The following is a 14,800-nucleotide window of genomic DNA, read 5'->3' as shown; positions in this document are numbered from 1 at the left end:
GACTTACAATGACACATTTTTGTCAGCAATAGAGCAATCAACTATGTAACACAGTCTATGATAACTACAACTTCTGAAGGAACAGTGGTACAAGTTAAGGTTATTTTATTTTTTATTTTTTAAGAGAGAGAAAGAAGTTAGATCAAGAAGGGCCCAGATGGAGCCTGAAAAGGTGTGTCTTTAGTCTTTTCCGAAAGATCGGCAGTGATTCGGTTGTCCTGAACGAAGGTGGAAGCTCATTCCACCATTGTGGTGCCAGGGACGAGAAGAGTCGCGATCGGGATGAGCGACTTTTGAGCCCCCGTAGCGAAGGTGGGGCGAGGCGTCCTGCACTGGTGGAGGAGCGGAGGGAACGGTGAGAGATTTGGAGCCTGACCATAGATTGTAAGTACAGAGGGGCTGTCTGGTGTACTGCCCTGTAGCCTATAGGCCAGAACCAGTGTTTTGAATTGAATGCGTGCCGAGATGGGAAGCCAGTGAAGGTCCCGGAAGAGGGCAGTGACATGAGAGAATTTGGGTTGGTTGAATACCAGACGGGCTGCAGCGTTCTGAATGAGCTGAAGTGGTCGGATGGCTGCAGCAGGTAGCCCAGCCAGAAGAACATTGCAGTAGTCCAGGCGAGAGATGACAACTGCCTGGTTACTTTTCCCTTAAATTACACCCCACAAAATTGCTAATTGCCTCCTTTCTCATCAAAATTCAGACATTGCATGTGCGTACGTGTGGATAGGCGATAGGCCTTATCGCTTCGCCGCTAAGTGCAGCTAATCAACTATGGCTTCAAACGATCATTCCCCCCCCCCCTCCCTAGCCTATATGAATCCATCAAAGTTACATGGTTGACGTAGAGCCCACCTGGCTGCTGGCTCAAAGTGATGCAGCCCTGGAGAAAGTAATGCAGTAACTTAGTTACATGGATTAGTAACGGAACTGTAACCGTCTGTATCTCAGGAGGTAGAGCATTGCAACAACATCAACAGTGTTGGGCAAGTTACTCAGGAAGTGTAATTAGCTAGGCTACTTATTACTCATTACTCCTTTAAAAAGTAATCACATTACTTCACTTATTTATTATTTACTTATTCAAAACTTCAAAAGTAATTTGTTACATTACTCGTTACTGTACTATATTACTTTCGCTATACGCCAGTTCCGAAAAAGTGACATACGACCTGTTTCACCAGCTCCTTTTACAACTGAATCCACTTTATTGGAACAATATTTAACCTGACAGCAGGAGTCAACATTCAGCCAAACTGCTGACTTTATTAAGTTGCCTATAGGACAAAAAAAATTATTGCCTTCTGGCAACGCAGAAGAATCACATAGCCAGATCTATATATCTCCACACTTCGTTTTAGCGCTGTGCCAGTGCTGGAGAATGTAATGCAATAACTTGAAGTTACTTGGATTAGTAACTGTAATATAATTACTTTTTGAAAATTGTAATCCCTTACATTACTAGTTACTAGTAAAAGTAATAAAATTACAGTAACAAAGTTACTGTAACCAAGTTACTGCCCAACACTGTCCATCAATCACTTTGGATAAAAGAGGTTGGTGGTTCGATCCCCCGCCTCTTCCAGTCTGCATGTTGAAGTGTCCTTAGGCAAGATGCTGAACCCCGAATTGCCCCTGATGGCTGTGCCAGCACCCTGCCTGCCGTGGTAGCTTGCCACCATCGCTGTATGAATATGTGTGCATGTACCTACTCATTGTAAAGCGCTTTGGATAAAAGCGCTATATAAATGCAGGCCATTTACCATTACTGTTTTGGAAATTGTAATCCATTACACTACTCGTTAATGGGGAAACTAATATATGATATCACTGCCGTCTGCCAGTAATATATTACTGCCCAACACTGCCCTCCAGAGAGGACTGTGCTGTGTGAGTGTGGCCAGAGGACTAGTATCTACTCTAGAAATAGAGAACAAATTCAAACAGAGATAATCTGGTGTGTGTGTGTGTGTGTGTGTGTGTGTGTGTGTGTGTGTGTGTGTGTGTGTGTGTGTGTGTGTGTGCGTGTGTGTGGGTGCTTGCGTGCGTAGCCTATATATATTAAGCGTGTGTATATTATATTATTAATTATTATTATAATTATTATTATATTATTTATATATACTAGTGCAGTGCCCGTTCCCCCACGCACCACCCCGTGGGCGCTTCCCCCCCCCCGCACACACTGCACTCTGTCAGGTCCCCCTAAGCGCAAGTTTGAAGTCGATCCGACAAACGGTTCTCGAGATACGCGAAGGACAGACATACAGACAGTCCTGGAATACCATAAAATACCAATTAGAAGCCGACTTCCAAATTGCCGCGGGTCCCATATTTAAGCGGGGTCTGGATACATATTTTGTACATAAAAGCAGGTCCCAATTTGACGCCCGGTTAGTTTTTTCAATGTTTTCTTTTTACCTTTGCGACATCCTGTTGAATGCATCTCCCAAACACAACGAAGAAGAAAAATCTGATGAAGAAGACGAACAACGAGGAAACGAGGAACAACGAGGGAAAAAAACACATGCACGAAACTTGCTGATCAATGATCATCATGGCAGCGACTCCAAAGAAGAGAAATAAATATGACATGAAATTCAAGCTGTCCGTCGTGAAATTTGCTGAACAAAACTCTGGCGAAGCAGCAGCGAGGCAGTTCAACGACATCTCTGATTGAGAAATGTGAGTATGATAGGCTATAATGTTTCCCCTGCCAGCGGAGGAGGCAGCGCATGCAACAAATAATCTGCTCACATGATGATCATGTTCTCTCACCTTCAGCGGAGAAAGTTTAGTGGTAAATACCGGTAGGTCACAGTTCAGCTCAATTTTTATTTGATTTCATGTACAGGCCAGAACTGGCATGCAATGCTCTGCTGCGCTGAGAGGGAGGCGCGGCTCTCCCCATAGACAAGCAATTGTGTGGGGGGTTGTAGCCAACTGATTAAAATAAATGGTTTAAATAAACAATTTCATACTATTTACAATCTTTGCTGAGCAATATTTTTGTACAAAAATAATTAAAGCAGGTCCCAAACTGCCACAGGTCCCATATTCACGCGGGGTCTGGCTACATATTTTGTCAATTAACGCCCGGGCTAATAATTGGTATTTTACGGTAAGTCAAAATTGCATGAAATGCGGCACCGCACTTCATCGGGGTCTGAGCAGGGCACTCCCCAAGTTTGAAGTCACAATCGGACAAATGTTTCTCGAGATAAACTGCTTTTTGTGTTGCCAGGTGGCACTATGTCAAATTGCAAGAAATTCAGCCCCGCAATACTTTGAGTTCCCAGGAGCACACTCCCCAAGTTTGAAGTCAATCGGATGAATGGTTCTCAAGGTAAACCACTTTTTGTGTTGCCAGCAGGTGGCTGTGCCAAATTGCACAAAATTCGGCACTGCTCTATGTCAGGTTCCCAGCAACACACTCCCCAAGTTTGAAGTCGATCAGATGAATGGCTATGAGATAAAGCACTTTTTGTCTTGCCAGTAGGTGGTGCTATGCCAAATTGCACATAATTCAGCTCCCTGCACTCCCTTGAGTCCCCCTGAGCGCACTCCTCGAGTTTGAAGTCGATCGGACGAACGGTTCTGAAGATAAACCACTTTTTGTGTGGCCAATAGGTGGCGCTGTTCTGAATTACACGAAATTCGGCACTGCACTGTGTCGAGTTCCCCTCAGCACACTCCCCAAAGTCGATCGGACGAATGGTTCTTGAGATAAACCACATTTTCTATGTTGCCAGTAGGTGGTACTATGCCGAATTGCACAAAAACAGGGCACTGCACTGCAGAATAGGGCACACTCCCAAGGTTTGAAGCGTTTGAAGTCGATCCGACCAACGGTTCTCGATGGCATGCAGCAGATGATGCTCATCCATAAGCAGTGGTGGAAATGGCCAGGTTTTACTCTGGGAACCCTACTTACACAGGATGCGGGTTCCCGGAAGTGGTGTTGCCCTAGAACAGAGGTTCTCAAATGTTTTTCAGCCAAGGACCCCTTATAAGATAGAAAATATACCGGGGACCCCCTCATTCTGATTTGGGATTTTGGGCTCAGCTTGTTTCCACGGTAACGTGTTTGACATTTAAATTGATAGGTTTGTCAGAATGTAATCCATGAATCATTTTAGATTTAAAGCATAATATATTTTCGTTGAACTATGAAACTTTTGCACACACAAAACTTTTCACGGACCTCCTGGCAAAGTGCCATGGACCCCTGGGGGTCCCCGGACCCCCATTTGAGAACCACTGCCCTAGAGGATATTATTTCTGAATGCGTGACTCATTAGAGCCTACCATTATAGCCACGTAAAAATCTCTTAGAAATCTCACTTAACTAAGATCACTCAGCTCTACTGATTATTTCCCCTTGATTTTATTCATGACCAACTTTAATATTAATGCTGCTTTAGCTTATTCAGCTTACAAATACATGTTCTCCCATTTCATTCTGCTCTCTCATGTTTACTTAACAACCCCCCCCCCCCCATTCAATCTCAAGGACTCGATGTTGACTTAGTTAACACATTCACTGCCAGCCTTTTTTCAATACTGTAGTTAGCTTCTGCCAGAGGGTTTTTTTGAGGATTCTGGCTCATTTTACAAGAGCCGAGGATTCTTTTCTGCTTTGACTTTGTGAACACAAAGTTCACAAAAGTACTAATAGAATGTGTGCTTTCTCTGTCTAAAAGAGTTAGTTTGTAGAGTTAGTAGTTATGTAGATATTAGCCGTTGAGTACAGCATGGTTTCAGAGATTTTCAGAGAGTTTTGAGATAAATGGATTTTTAGAACCACCTCACGTGCCTGTGATTATGGGTGCCCTTGGGCAAGTCTGTATACTGTATTGTGTTTGTGTGTGTGTGTGTGTGTGTGTGTGTGTGTGTGTGTGTGTGTGTGTCTCCAAACTCCTCCCTCCGTCTGTGCTGCTGCTGCTGGCTCCGCGGCCGCTCTCGGGCAAGTCTGGATTACTGTAAAACGGGCTCGTTCGTTTCTTGGGGTGTCGGCTGAGAGCTTTGATGAAGCTTTTGCGATTCTGGTCTTATTTATGCTCAAAGGTACTCGAGTGTGTGTGTGTGCGCGCGCGTGTGTGTGTGTGTGTGTGTGTGTGTGTGTGTGTGTGTGTGTGAAATCGAAAGCGTTTTCGCCCAGCTATTTCCTTGAGAATGGCTTTCTCCCGCGGCTGTTTTTGCTCTGCTTTCTCTCTGTCTGGAGAGCACTGTCGCCACTTAGCTGGTCGGTAAAATAGATTATACACATTCTCTTCCTCCAATATTGGTATAGGAGACGTAAAAGGGGTTGATCGATGTCCCACCGTCAAAAAAAAAAAAAAATTTAAGCCGAGATATCTCGTCTTTGGCACTCAACGGTTGGATCCTGTAAGCCGAGATATCTCGTCATTGGCACTCAACGTGTTAACAAGCCTGTGTTTACTTTTCGCACCTCCTGTCACAGAGCGACCCGCCCAGACACTTAAAGGGCATGAAGGAGCGCAGAACTGAAGACAAATATTCAAATATCGAACGTGTTCCGCGTCCGAATCGCACGAAAACAGGGCACCGCACTCCGTCGGGTCGCCATCAGCGCACCCCCCGAGTTAGAAGTCGATCTGACCAACGGTTCTGGAGATACGCAAAGAACAGACAGACAGACAGACGATCCTCCAATTATTATATATATACAGTATATAAATATAAATATAAATATATAAATATATAAATATATATATATATATATATATATATATATATATATGTAGGCCAGCATTTAATTAATTAATTAATTAGTTAATCAATACAAATTAATTAATTCACAGTCATTCAATTTAGTCCACACAGAAAGGCCCTTTATGATGAGCCCACCTGGGCAGTATAGGCACTGAGGACATGGGGATGGGGAGACACACCCTCAGCGCCCACAGCGTCCCAGGCCGGAATCGCACCCATGGACCTTCTTGCTCTTCTTGCAACCACAGCCCCCTCCACTGCACCACCGTGCCCCCTCAGTTCAAACTTAATCTTCTTGTTGCAAGTGGTGGGGATGCCTTTCATTATTGGTATGCTTGAGATAATAGGATAATATAGGCTACCTGATAAATTGAGGCTACCTGAGATAAATGGTCTTTTAGACAATTTGGCGAAGAGTGAAACCTTGTCCTTTACTGACATGTTGTGTATTTGAGCGGTTATTTCTGCACACCCATCTGTTCCTTGCTGTCCTGTAGTTTTACTTTGCCGTGTCCTTGCTGTGCATCTAGGGATCTGCTCTACATCTTTGCCGCTGGGTGCCTATACCCAATGGCGCTCTGTGTCCAGGTATGTCAGGCACATTTGAGTCAAACTGACTTCTTTAACCTTGGGGATATATTTCATCTGTTAACACACCGCTGTCTTTGGTCGAGCGTTTATGCGCTTTGCTGATCAGGTGAGTTGCAACATAAGAGCTGCAGGACGGTAGTTTACCTTGTAGTGTGCCTAAGGGGGAGTGACTGAGGAGACACAACTGCTAATTATGGATTATGTCCCAGATTCCAGAGACCTAGATTCAGGAGTCATACAGGGATGCTGCACGCTGGCCCCAATAGTTTTTCCACATTGGACACAAAAGCTCAGCCTCATAACGTGCTGTTCATAAATATGAGTGAATGAACGAGTTCCGCTATAATGTGCAAACAGATCCCGTGACTTGTGCATTGTCGATATTGTCCTATTTGATCCTGCCCTCCAGTGTGCCTTCTCTTTGGGAGCTTCCTTCATATACGTTCATGAATTTGCACGAACATTTGAACTTGGTCAAACCGATGTGTCAATAGGTTGATAAGGAGTCGGCAGGGTAGCCATCTTTTTTATGCTCTTCTGTCGCTCACTGTGCCTTGAGTGACCCATTTTGTAGGCCGATGTTAACTATTTATACTCTCGGTGGAATGCAGACGGTTTCAAGCATGTAAATAGGCCTATACCACTGCACAGGCATGTCCTATTCACCTTATGTAGAAGAGAAGAGACAGTCTGGCTGGAGAGAGAGACTAACAGGAAGCGTAAACACAATCGGAAGTTCTGATTGTGTTGACACTTGCTGTGACTCATAAACCTGGTTTGACTCATTATGTGAGTCAGACTAGGTTTGACCAGGTGAGTCAGACCAGGTTGAGCAGGTAAAAGAGCCGGCGTTTTGAACAGGAAGTCGTGACACAATGGGTCGAGTGGGCGGGGCTACATAAGGTGAATAATGAACTGACCGATGCAGTTGTTGAGTCCCTCCTGCATGAAAATTAATTATTTCTGAGCATGTATACAATGTGTGACATGTCTATGTATTTGATTATTGATAGTAAAAAATATGATGTACCATCTGGAGATACCAACCAGGCACGTGTCTCTGTCCATGGTGCTGGATTTTGGCTATAAGGAGAGGAGTCCTCCTGGCCAAGCCTTTCAAGCCAACATTCCCCCATCCAGGGAATGTTGGTAGATTGCGCCATCTAGTGTAGAAGACCTGCATGTGCAAAGACAAAACCATTGCTTGGTCTTTCAGAGGGATATATTGAGGATCTGTTACTGGCTGCTGGAGCCAGTTAGAAGGTCTGCGGTGATCGATCCCATGAACTTCAATATAGAATTCAAATCAGTGTTCCCTTATGGAGAGACGTTAGCGATCTAATTTAATGTCTGACCAGGTAGCCATGTATGACATACTCGATGAAATATGCCATAGCTTACCCAATAAAAACATATCCAACTGAATAAAAAAGTCTGTTTATTTATTTATTTAGGATTTAGGTTCGTTTTCTAACGTTTTCTAACCCTCAGGAGGACATGTTCTTCCTCCTTGGGCAGTAGACTGTGGAATGAGGAAATAGCTCCTGGGCCGGATGTACCACCCTGGGGACAGAGCAAGAGGAATGTTATTTTGCTTGTATCATAACTGTGGTACAGGTCAGTGATCAGTGTTGGGGGTAACTCATTACAAAAGTAACATATTGTATGTAATATATTACTTTTAGCAGTAACTCAGTAATATAACTTATTACTTATAGGATTTCAGTAGGCCTAATATTATACCAGTTACTTTGTCAAGTAACTCAAGTTACAAATTGAGTTTTTTTTTTTTTAAATCAAAGCACATATTTAAAAAAATACAATCATTTCCTAATCAAACTGTCTGTTTTTATGCAAACAATCACTATAGATGACAATAACAAAAGAAAATAACATTTTGAATTTTGGATTGTTTACACTGACTTCAAGGCGGTTGAAATAATTTTTCAGGATGTTCCAGGGCGGTGGTGTCATTCTGCTGCTGCTGTTGTTTTGGTGAAAGTAATGCAAAAGTAGTGTAATAAGTAACGAGTACACAGACAGTAATATTGTAAAGCAACATTACTTTCAAATGAAAGTAACTAATAATATGTAGTAGTATATTACATTTTGAAAGTAACTTGCCCAACAGTGTCAGTGATTGATCTTAATCTTTTTCATGGACCCCTAATTTAGTCGACATTTGGGCCACGCAGCCCCATTTGATGAGGTTTTGTCTATTGAACCCACATCTGAGAATATATTTTATTCTTAGAAATACATTAATCGGTAGAGAGAAGAGAACACTGAAACTATGATACAAAATAAATAAATAGGGGACCCCCCTGGAGGTCCCTGCTAGGTAAGATCTCTATTTGAAGGGACAACAACTATCCACGAGAAATATTAAATCCCCCCTTTTTGAATCTGCAACGTTGCATAGAATGATCATCTCGTTTCGTTGACGTTTTTTTGTGGTGAACCGGTGTCATGCCGAGTTTTGCACCCCTGCCGAGAATTGCACCCCCACCATATTTTGGGGCCGTTTTAACAGGGATGCAAATCTCGGCAGGTACAAACCGCCGAGATTTGCACCCCCCTGCATAAAGCCAGGAGAGATCCCCAGGTCTCGAGGTCCTCTGTACCCGGATTTTAAACACCAAAGTCGGCTTCCATGAGCCAGGACAGACCCCCTGGCTTGGAGATCACGTCTACCCAGACAATTATATCATTTTTAAACAGTTAAGTTTCCGTATAAATCATTACAATATGCTCCCGGAAAATGGGGATGCAATTATCGGCGGGGGTGCAAAACTCGGCATGACACCGGTCTTCTGACAGCAGCAGTCTGTCAGACGGCAGAGCAGCGTCTACATCCGGGTGCCCGCACGCACGCACGCACGCAGAGCGCAGACTCAAACCCCGCTGCAGTTCACTGCGCTTCCGTAGCCAGTTTGCTACCAGCTGAAGCCCTGCTGCTGCTGCTGCCATAGCCTGGCTGCTCGATCGTGAAGGAAACTGCTCGCGGAAACGATTGATCCCGATCGAATAGAACAGAACGCCAATAGCTGGCCACATAAATGGCGGATTAAAACGCGGATATCGGAAAAGACTCGCTAAATCAATTATTATTATGTGCGTAATAACTCGGCTGCTTTTGGAGAGTGCGCTGGCAACACCCTCCGTAACATGTGAGATTAACAGAGCAAGATATTAACTGTGCGTCTTTAGCTCAACTAAGCTAGCAGCTACCCCCCCTCCCCTCCCCTGTCCATTTTGATGGTAGCTCGGTTGATCTCATCCCCCCATTTGCACCGTCTCGTCTGTGGAAAATGAAGAAGTTTAACATTAGGAAGGTGCTGGACGGCTTGACAGCGGCTTCCTCGTCCTCCTCCGCCACAGCAGCGGGTACCAGGGACAACGACGTGATCCAGGAGACTCTCCAGTCGGAGCATTTTCAGCTTTGCAAGGTGGGCTTCCGTTTATAGCAGCAGCTAACTGTTTATAGCAGCAGCTAACTGTTTATAGCAGCTAACACACTGTTTTCGTATATTATTGCTGGACGAGCGAACACATAGTCAGATGACAGCGCATGACCAAACACAACGCTCTGCCCCCATCAGCACTGCTTATTATAACAAGCGAATGGCTTGACTGCATGTATTATTGTACATAAACACGCACACACAGCACACACTGACTTATTACACTTGTTCAGACCTCCGCAGGGACGCTATAATCAGCTGACTGACTGGCTGCACATTTGCCTTGCTTGCTTGTAGCCAGGCTGTCATCATAGCAGCACCACGGCTGTTTGCATTGCACTGAATTGTCGCCTCGAGTCAAATGACACAAGTTAGCTAACTAGCTAACCTAATCAAGGCATTGCAGTTCATAGCGAACGCAGGGGACGCTCTCAGATCATCTCCAGTGAAGCTGGGCCTCGCCAGTCGCTTTGATTTGATCTGTAAAAGCACACGCATGGTTGTCCAAACTGTTTTTTTTTAGTCACGTATCAAGAGTTCCTGTCAAGGCTGCTGTGTGAATTGTGTGGAACATCCCGGAGTGCCAGGCAGGCAGGCAGGCAGGCAGGCAGGCAGGCAGGCAGGCAGGCAGGCAGCCCACCAGCTCTGCCCCCCACCTGCCCAGGCCAGCTGGGATCAGGTTAGGTCAGGTCCCCCCAGATCACAGGGGCACTGCATTACCTATTACATCATGTTGTTTCCAGCTGTATTGGGAGGTGTTCACGGATGGCCTGGGCATGTTGGATGCCTGATGGTGGTAACATTTTGTTCATGCCCACTACAGTATATGACACTGGCAATTAAATATAACCCCAGGTTGTAAATCTAAATGTTTAGAAGGGTAGATTATGATTATTATGATGATTATTATTATGATTATTATTATTATGATTATTATTATTATTATCTATATATATACAATTAAGTATGTGGGCCAACTTCCGTGTTCAGCCGCAGCTTTTACGTGCGATTGGGCCGAAACTTTCAGGGTGTGTAAAGGACACCCGTGCGGGTGACCTGATAGAACCGGGTTTTTTAATTAGCTAATGATGTGATGTCATCAGTGATGATGTCATCAGTGATGATGTCAAAAGTGATGTCATAACTTAAGGGTGCACAGTCTCACAGTCTCAAAACTCCTCTAAGTCTTAAGTATGCTCCAGAGTGCAGACTTTTTTCCTTTTCAACGTATAGCCTTGTTAGTCTAGCATCTGGTTTGCATAGTGGATGTGCAGACGCTTCTCTCTACTATATGCACAGTCACACACACACACACACACACACACACACACACACACACACACACACACACACACACACACACACACACACACACACACACACACAAGGACAAGACTGATCAGTGATGTCATAAGGGGACAGTGGGACACACACACACACGCTGGCATTGTGACATCACTGATGCAATAACATTTAGTGAGCAACACACACACCCGCACGCGCCAATAGGGCAGGTGAGGCCGGCAGCGACCGAGCCTAGGCACGCGCAGTCAATGATGATGTCATCAGTGATGATGTCACCAGATGATCTCATCATTGCTCGAGTGACATCACATCATATAATAAAAAAAATCTGGCCCGTCAGGTCACCCGCACGCCGGGTGCTCTCTTTACGCTTCCTGAAGGTTTCAGCACGATCGCACGTAAAACATGGCATAGCTGTGGCTGGACAGACAAAATTCTGCTGGCACATTTTGGAGGCACATGACAGGCAGATGTCACATGACAGGCAGATGTCACATGACAGGCAGATGTCACATGACAGGCAGATGTCGGAGTGGATGACAGTTATTCCATTCTCCCTTTGCTCTCATGTTGTTCCCCTTATCAAATTAATTGTGTTATGAGGCACATTTCCACATTGATGGATTACACACTGCTTGTGATCATCATCAGGCTCAATTATTTTTGTCCTGCAGTAATGCCAGCTTTTAATCACCGCAACATTTTCACTGTGCTGCTGATTGATTGGCTGGCTGTAGGTCTCATATAAATTCTGATTGGCTGGCTGTAGGTCTCGTATAAATTCTGATTGGCCGGCTGTAGGTCTCGTATAAATTCTGTTTGGATGGCTGTAGTGTCCTCTAGTAAGAGAGTGGCGTCAGCGGAGGACCAAAATGCCAGACTCATTAGCCAATGAACAGCCAGGAATGGGTCTCGCGCTACTTTTGCATGCTAAAATAAAGCCGATAATGTACAATTTGATTCATTTCAAGGGATGAAAAACCCTTTCAAAGTACAACACTGTCTATTTTGCTGCAACTCAACAGTGCTGCTTTTTTTACTCAAGAGTTCCACTTTCTACTTCCTGGAAAAAAACTGGCCCATTGGAGTGAATGGAGATGTCGGAACTCTTCTATTATACGGCTCTGGATGGCTGTAGGTCTCGTATAAATTCTGATTGGCTGGCTGTAGGTCTCGTATAAATTCTGATTGGCTGGCTGTAGGTCTCGTATACATTCTGATTGGCTGGCTGTAGGTCTTGTATAAATTCTGATTGGCCAGCTGTAGGTCTCATATAAATTCTGATTGGCCGGCTGTAGGTCTCGTATAAATTCTGATTGGCCGGCTGTAGGTCTCATATCAATTCTGATTGGCCGGCTGTAAGTCTCATATAAATTCTGATTGGCCGGCTGTAGGTCTCGTATAAATTCTGATTGGCCGGCTGTAGGTCTCGTATAAATTCTGATTGGCCGGCTGTAGGTCTCATATAAATTCTGATTGGCCGGCTGTAGGTCTCGTATAAATTCTGATTGGCCTGCTGTAGGTCTCGTATAAATTCTGATTGGCCGGCTGTAGGTCTCGTATAAATTCTGATTGGCCGGCTGTAGGTCTCATATAAATTCTGATTGGCCGGCTGTAGGTCTCATATAAATTCTGATTGGCCGGCTGTAGGTCTCATATAAATTCTGATTGGCCGGCTGTAGGTCTCGTATAAATTCTGATTGGCCGGCTGTAGGTCTCATATACATTCTGCTCTTTCCTACACAGACTGTGCGCCATGGCTTCCCACATCAACCATCCTCAATGGCTTTTGACCCTGTGCAGAAGATCTTGGCCATCGGGACGCAGACTGGAGCGTTGAGGCTGTATCCTTTTCCTTCATGGCATATTATGAAGACGAAGGGAGTCGTGCATAACAAGGATAGTAATGCTTGATCATATCTGATACTAATGTTCCCTCTACCCCCCCATACACAGCTACATACAAACATGCACTTCCTCATGTCCTTTCAGCAAATGTTATATGATCAAGCTGCCTCTCAACATTCCTCGTCTTCTGGGGAAATGAATACAGTAAGTGACCTCTTTTGGCTCATGTCGTTCGGCACTACAGAAGGAAAAGGGCGCCGAGGTAGACGAGCTAGGATGTGTTTCTCTGCAGCCAGCAGCAGCAGCAGCAGCAGCAGCAGCGGCGGCCTCCTTCTCCAGGAGGAACCCTCCTCGCTCATTAGTGGTATCTCTGCAGTTTAGCGCGAACAGCTCCTCCGCCCATATGCCCGAGGAGCCCACCTCATCGGCGGTGCTGCCCGGTCTCTGTGCCCGAGGAGCCCACCTCGTCAAGCGTGCTGCCCGCCCAGTCTGTGCCAGGATGCCACCTCGTTCGTCTGTGCTGTGAACATCACTGGACCCGCTGTGTGCACGGCTGTCGAGTCCACGCGCGGGCGACGCACGCACAATCAAGGCCCTCCTCCTCGGGCGGCTGGAAGGCAGTTTTTGATTTGCGTTTATATTTGCGGTATAAAAAAAAAAACTGTTCTTAGAATGAATATGAGCCACGGTAACAAAAAACGCATGCTGGATTCCCAGGGCCCAGTTGCACAAAGCACCTTGGGTTAAGATTTCCCTCAGGGTCCGAGTTAAGGTGTCCATAAAATAGAATCGGCTGCACAAAACAAACACCCTTAAATCTTGTGCTTATGTTCTCCTTAAAATGTTTCACCTTAATGAGAAGATTGAATGGGGGTTTTGTGCAGCCGATTTTATTCTATGGACACCTTAACTCGGACTCTAAAGCTGGGCTCAGACTACAGGATTCTGACAATCTTAGCCGATTTTGAAATCTGGCTGTGACACGCACTACAGGAGAATCTTCCCAGATTATCTTCCCTAGAATCTCAAACATGCACACACTACAAGATTTGTAAATGTGGCGCACCACGCACTACAGGATATTATTAAGATTATCGGCAGGATAGTCACCTTGATGCCCGGCCATATGAACCTGTTTCGTTTTTGGGGTTCCAGCAGTGACCAAAGCGCTCCGCCCCCACCTCACCTCTCTCTCTCGTTTCCTCATTTTCATGCCCGTCTCGCCAAACAAATGAATCTCACGGTAGTTAGCATGCGTGTAAACAACGCGACTCTATTGTCTGTACAAGTGAGAACACAAACACATGGCCTACCAAAATATATTTCCCTGCTGCATGTCATGAGATCGGCAAAAGTTTGGATAGCTTCCCGCAGCAGCAATGCCTTTTCCCCCCACACTGCCTGGCTGATAGACAGGTAGGAGATTACAACCTCTGACTGGCAGGGGCTCAAAACTACGATATAACAACTTTTTATTCATTGGTCATTCATTGTGATATAAATGAGTGACATTTCCCCCAAAATACTCGTGGTTCTGTGCTGTTGGTATTTGGTAGCCTATAATGCCTGCAGTGCAGCGCATCAAATGAGCCGCGTCAATTAACGACGGGATCGCGCAGCAGCAGAATGATGTATTCGCGCAGATTTTCAGTCCTAAATATCAAACATGTTTGATATGATCGGGACGGCCCCGATGAGGCTTTGAGCAGATCGGGAGGCTTAAGATTGGATCTGCAAACAGCTCACACTACAAGATAATCGGTGCCGAACGTCGGGCCCGACCAAGCTTGGCAAGCTGCCAGGCCAGATTTCTCCTCCGATTCTCGGGAGGGGTGAATCGGGCATAAATCGGCCCG

The 14,800-nt window shown here is 45.1% G+C and overlaps 1 protein-coding gene across 2 annotated transcripts in view; it reads left to right on the top strand.

Annotated features, from left to right (window-relative positions):
- Positions 1–9,371: 9,371 nt before the first annotated feature.
- stxbp5b (syntaxin binding protein 5b (tomosyn)) overlaps positions 9,372–14,800 on the top strand; it is a 112,601-nt gene continuing 107,172 nt past the window's right edge. For both annotated transcript variants that reach the window (XM_083633819.1, XM_083633818.1), the window contains exons 1-2: positions 9,372–9,776; positions 12,843–12,940. In XM_083633819.1, coding sequence (XP_083489945.1) covers positions 9,639–9,776; positions 12,843–12,940 — 236 coding nt within the window. In that variant the 5' untranslated portion in view covers positions 9,372–9,638. The remainder of the gene's footprint in view (positions 9,777–12,842; positions 12,941–14,800) is intronic.

Source organism: Poromitra crassiceps (assembly GCF_964638095.1).
Source record: "Poromitra crassiceps genome assembly, chromosome: 3".
NCBI lineage: Eukaryota > Metazoa > Chordata > Actinopteri > Beryciformes > Melamphaidae > Poromitra > Poromitra crassiceps.
This window is presented reverse-complemented; position numbering and strand designations above follow the sequence as displayed.